The sequence below is a fragment of the Sinocyclocheilus rhinocerous genome, unplaced genomic scaffold (assembly GCF_001515625.1).
Source record: "Sinocyclocheilus rhinocerous isolate Xijiao unplaced genomic scaffold, SAMN03320098_v1.1 scaffold98, whole genome shotgun sequence".
NCBI lineage: Eukaryota > Metazoa > Chordata > Actinopteri > Cypriniformes > Cyprinidae > Sinocyclocheilus > Sinocyclocheilus rhinocerous.
Window position 1 is genome coordinate 361,206 of NW_015666167.1, and position 5,834 is coordinate 367,039.

General features: G+C 37.1%; 1 protein-coding gene across 2 annotated transcripts in view; it reads right to left on the reverse strand.

Moving 5' to 3' along the window:
• The window catches only part of LOC107731838 (transmembrane protein 131), a 54,883-nt gene that overhangs the window by 11,712 nt on the left and 37,337 nt on the right, over positions 1 to 5,834 (reverse strand). For both annotated transcript variants that reach the window (XM_016543030.1, XM_016543029.1), the window contains exons 19-29: positions 3,792 to 3,878; positions 3,296 to 3,448; positions 3,035 to 3,110; positions 2,818 to 2,932; positions 2,570 to 2,708; positions 2,348 to 2,457; positions 2,002 to 2,074; positions 1,693 to 1,844; positions 1,466 to 1,608; positions 1,157 to 1,340; positions 377 to 562 (exon numbers count right to left, since the gene is read on the reverse strand). In XM_016543030.1, coding sequence (XP_016398516.1) covers positions 377 to 562; positions 1,157 to 1,340; positions 1,466 to 1,608; positions 1,693 to 1,844; positions 2,002 to 2,074; positions 2,348 to 2,457; positions 2,570 to 2,708; positions 2,818 to 2,932; positions 3,035 to 3,110; positions 3,296 to 3,448; positions 3,792 to 3,878 — 1,418 coding nt within the window. The remainder of the gene's footprint in view (positions 1 to 376; positions 563 to 1,156; positions 1,341 to 1,465; positions 1,609 to 1,692; positions 1,845 to 2,001; positions 2,075 to 2,347; positions 2,458 to 2,569; positions 2,709 to 2,817; positions 2,933 to 3,034; positions 3,111 to 3,295; positions 3,449 to 3,791; positions 3,879 to 5,834) is intronic.

A 5,834-nucleotide genomic window follows, 5' to 3' on the forward strand; every position in this document is an offset into this window, starting at 1 on the left:
TCATTTTGGCAGACTGGCTTCAATATAAGCTGTTTTTAGACTAACCAGAAAGTTTTGAGTTCTGAAACTTACAGAATGTTTTTATAGCACAATGGCATCTTATTTATCAAAATATCAAGGGAATTTGGATTTCTCAGTTCATCACCCCTTTCACATGACTTTCTTTAGTCTAGGTTTTTTTTTTTTTTTTTAAATAGAAAGAAACCCCATAAATCTGCAAAAAGCAGTGTAGACAGTCAATTCTAAACATCAGATTCAAAAAACAAATCAGAATTGTGTGCCGTGTAAACAAAGGCATCGTTTTGGTTGTGTAATGTTTATAAGACAGGGTTTAGACTTTCTTAGCCACCAGGTGATCAGATATGAGAAATCAGACCTCATAATGAGGGAGACGATGATGTAGAGCTCGAGCTCCCAGTTGGGTCGGGGAAGGGTCTCAGCACACACTGACAGCATGTGATATGGCAATGATGCATTCAGCACAAACACAAACACTGAACCCCCCGCAGTCACCAACTTCAGCTCCCGGATCACTCTGGATGATGTGAAATCTGGTGTAAATCTGTATGAATTCACAAGACGGAAGAGAGTTAATCATCTTACTCCAACTGTTACTCAGAAACCATTCTAATATGCTGATTTGGTGCTCAATTATTGCTATTCTATTGAAAGAGGGTCTTATTATTGTCAATGCTGAAAACAGCTTAATATTTTTGTGGAAATCGTGATACATTTTTATGATACATGATACATAGATTCTTTGATGAATAAAAAAAAATTCTAAAGAACAGCACTTATTTCTAAACATTCTAAACATGTTTACTGCTAACGTCAATCAACTTGAGGCATCACTGCTGAATTAAAGTATTAATATTACTTACCCCAAATATTTCAATAGCAGTGCATAAATGAACATTGATAATATCAAGATAATCAATTACATTTTCAAATGTATTCAAATAGAACTTAAAATAAATTGTAATATTACTTGTTTTACTAACTTTTTGATCAAATAAATGCAGACTTGGTGAGCATAACAATTATTAAAATAATAATAATAATAATAGCTATTCCAAACATTTGACCAAAAGAAATCGGAAAACCTCACAGTGCTGCCTGCACTGGTACTTAAAAAAGTAACCATGAAATCACTTACAGTATGACAAGGTCTTTTGAAGTGTTTGGTTTGAGTACAAATTCTTCACAGTTGAGAACTTTGAAGCCATAACCCTCACATGCATTGCCACTGATCTCCATAGATCGGATGTGAATTGGAAGAAGCCCCGTGTTCTCCAACCTGAAAGTCCTTCGAAGAGTGAAGTTTGGTTCCTTGGCTTTAGCTTGAAGAAATGAGCAACACAGACATTTAGTAAGCATAAGTAGTATGTAAACAGAAAGGTACAGAATCTCAAACTAGTTTATAACAATGAAAACATCTGAAATTTGATTTCATTTTGACACTTACCTTCTGAACAATCTTTGAGAAATGCCTCGGTGAGCTTAAACCTCAGAGAGCTGCCGAGACCTGGGGCTTTACCAGCCAGTCTCAGACTCTCTGTGGTGCCTTGACCATGAACCATGATCAAGTCTACTACTGTCAAGTTGTTCCTGTGCAAACATGACAAGGTTAATGTACAACAGTACTCTCACACCATTCTATTTTCAGCATTCATTTTGGCAAACTAAGTTTACCTGACGACTAGCATAGAAGAGACCCTGTGATTGGTGATGGGTCTAAACCTCACGTTGAAAGACTTTACCTCCCCAGGCATAAGGAGCATGTTGTATACATAGGGCCGAGTTAAACCTTCAACAAATCCTGTGGAACTCTTCATCACTGAAGACTGACACACATACAGAAATCATTAGCAGCATAAAGATACACCATAACCACTGTACAGCAATTCTAGTAAAAGTAAAATTGATTCAATTAAACAAAAAAAATGTCACTACATTGTTACAATACATGGTTTTTATGTATTTTATGTCCTTGTTACTTACATGATTTTTATAAACCTGGAATTCCAGTGTATTCGTGTCAATGTTGAAGTTAGACAACTTTCCTAAAGGAAACCTTTAAGAACAGCAAAAAGACATCAGATGAAATCAGTATTAGTGCTACATGATATTGCAAAAATACTGACATTTAAAATGAAAAATACAGGATTTTCACAAGATAACTTAAATAGCTCTATTTTTCTCAATTGAATTAGCTAGCTATATTTTGTTTTTATAATATCACACTTGCTATCTCTCACAGACAATATAAATAGGTCTTCATACATGAAAACACATCACATCATATATAGGGGTCTATAACTGGTTTAGTGCATAGGAAGTGCCTTACCTGTCAGCAAGTCTGCCTGTGAACACTGAGGGATTCGGGTAAAGAGCCAAAGGAAGAACCTGAACGTAGACTGGGACATCGGCTGAGTTTTCTAGAATCACTTCCTCTTCCTACAAAGACACAAGTTCAGGTCAATGTATTTGACTTGAGGGAAAATACTATAGTTGATTTAAACATGCTAAAATGTGTTAAAGAAAGCTGAGTTGATGTGTATACACTCACTGATGAGCTGTCGGTGTTTGTGAGAGGAAAATGAATCTGTTGTGATGAGTTGACCAGCGAGGGCCATGTGAGCTGCGCTAAGATCTTGGCCTGCACATTCTTCTGCAGATCTGTGTTCACTTCAAAGAAAGCTTCAACCCTAAACAAACAAGAGAATCATATCAAAGATACTATACATCTACTGCATGGTAATCGAAAACCATCTAACCATCTAATCTAAGGTTTAAAGCAAGATGTATCGGACTCACTCAAGGCCTGATTGCTCTTTGAGCTCCCGCCATCTTTTCAGGAGCCGCTGATGTAGATCTACATCAGCGTCCCATATGTCCTCCTGCATAATTAAACCATGGGGCCTGGATTCAGCTGCAGGGAAAACACACACACACGAGGAGTATTCAATGAAACCCATGCATTAAAAAAAACAAGTAAATTAGGAAAAAATACTTTGATGTACAGAAAGCATACATTTTAATACAAACGGTAATCCCACATAACAGTGATCACCACACTGCAAGCTGGCATCAAAATAAATGTTTGCTATCTGGAAAAGGAGTAAAAAAAACTAAAATTAATTTTTAGGACAAAAAACATCTGATTCATCCAAAATTATTCTACATTGTACTATTGTAGTTATAGCATAAAATAAACTGAACAAACTGTGGGCAGGTGCATTTATGTGAGGGTAGATTTAGTATAGCATTATAGTGTTGTAATTGGGCCTGGCACCTTGGACTTTCGTCTGGGTTCCAACTCCACTTTGTTATTGCGAAGTCGTTTGAAGTAAAACCGGACGTCCTCTGTGAGAGAGCGAATTTGCTGAAGCCTAACTTTCTGTGAGAATGAACTCTGTATGCTAAATCCTTGGTGAACAACTTTTCCCTACATAAAAAAACACACACACAGTAAAAATATTCTAAAATGGTCCTAAACATAATGAATGGTCTGTTGTTTAAAAATAACAGTGGTTTGCAAAACAGGTCGTGTTAGCACATGGCACTGGACACAGGGAGTGGTGTTCAAACAGTGCCTGGGGGTAAAAGCAAGGATGAATCACACATGCTCACATTACATGTGTCTTCATTACTTTGAAATCTCAATGAACAGGTCATTTTGAATGATTATTTAAAAAGAATAGAGACAAAAGAATACTTATGACTTATGATTTTGAAAAGGACACGGAGGATTAAAAAAAAAAAAAAGATAGAGAAGTGATTTTACTTACCGGGAATGAAGGAGGAAGAATGATTTGTTTAGGTGAACAGCTTAATGTTCCTACTGCTATGAGAGCCTTTACAGGGATGGTCAGTATCTGAAATAGACACAGATAAACTGAAGGCTTGGAAAGCATTGCTCATTTGTTTCCATTGTGGTGTTAAAAATATGCCACTTTCATACATGTGTAAATGGGTCTGTGTGACAACACCGTAACTGATTTATAAATGAAAACATTCTATTTGTTTTTTACATAATTCTTATATACTCATATATCCACATGCACATACACACATATATATATATATATACACACACACACACTCATTCATAAGGGCTGGGACGATACGCTAATCTGCCGATTCAATATATATTGCGATTCGATATTACACTTTATTGTGATTTTGTTTGCTTATTAAAGACTAGACAATGGAAAATACTTGATCACACCCTTAAAGTGACTGTAAATGAGTCATATTAACAAAAACAATGTATCACATTCTGAACTTTTATTACAGGAGCATACACAGTGCATATTTTAAAATACCTTGAACCATGAAACTTTCAAGTACCAAAACCCTGAACCCTCAGTGGTAGAGCATTAGCAACGCAAAAGGTCGTGGGTTTGATTCCCAGGGAACACACATACTGGTAAAAAATGTATAGCCTAAATGCACTGTAAGTCGCTTTGGATAAAAGCATCTGCTAAATGCATAAATTATAATTATTATTATTATTAAATTTATTACTAATTAAATTATTATTATAAATTAAATTAAATTAATTATAAATTAAATTAAATAAAGTTCTATGTTACTTTGCTTATGGTTTTAGTCATATTTAGTCATGTTTTCGCAGCAGTGTGTAAAATCCAAAGTGTTTCCACACTTGGGATTCAAAACGTGAAGGTGCAGAAAGAATTGTCGAAGAGGTTTGATCCTCTGTCATGGTTTTGCTTTCTCGCAATTTATTACTAATTAAATTATTATTATAAATTAAATTAAATTAATTATAAATTAAATTAAATAAAGTTCTATGTTACTTTGCTTATGGTTTTAGTCATATTTAGTCATGTTTTCGCAGCAGTGTGTAAAATCCAAAGTGTTTCCACACTTGGGATTTAAAACGTGAAGGTGCAGAAAGAATTCTCGAAGAGGTTTGATCCTCTGCCTCCGTCATGGTTTTGCTTTCTCGCGCCGGCTTGAAACGTATACGACGTCATCTAATGCAGCGGCACTGCGCATGCAGACCGCACGTTGTATGACAAAGCACCGCGAGATGTCATACTTTGACGTCATACGGCGATTGGTCCAAGTAGGTATAACTGCAGACCGGAGATCTCCAAAATGGGGCGTGACCTCTAAAAGTGGGCAGAACCTCCAAAATGGGGCAGGGTCTCTTCACGCAAAGAATTTCACCATTGGCTCTGGCTTCGGACAATTGTTATTGACTTACATTTCAAAATAAAACTTTATAAATTAAACATTGTTTCTAGTTGATCTAAAATAAAATATGCTATATAAATAAATATTCTCCGTGAGAGCAGAGCCCAAAGCTCGTGGCCAGTGGTGTTCGGACTGGAGTTTAAACCTCTGCTTAATGATGTAAACGGGAATCACCCACGAGCTCTCCCGCAAGCCGTCAGCGCAGGGGAAAGATTTTACTCTATCGCTTTGTTCCAAGCAATGGGGGCATCCCGGGGCATAAAATTCGCAATGTAGGAGTGGGTAGTGACGCTGGGTGTAACTAAAAAGGTGCCATTGTCCGGTGAGGTCCGGTTGGGGAGTTACGGAACAGTCTCATATCGCATAATCTTATTAACTTTAATTGACACAACCAATAAAAACTTTTGAATCAGCTGTGGGGCGGAGTTTGCACTGAAGTGCAAAAATTGCGCATGCGTGTCATTGTCAATGGGAGGAAGCCACGCCCTATTTTGGAGCTGCCACGCCCTATTTTGGAGCTCCCACCCCGTTTTGGAGTTCCCGCCCCCATTTGGAGATCTCCAGGCTGCAGTTATACCCTTCTCGATTGGTCTGTGCGCTGCTGCTTC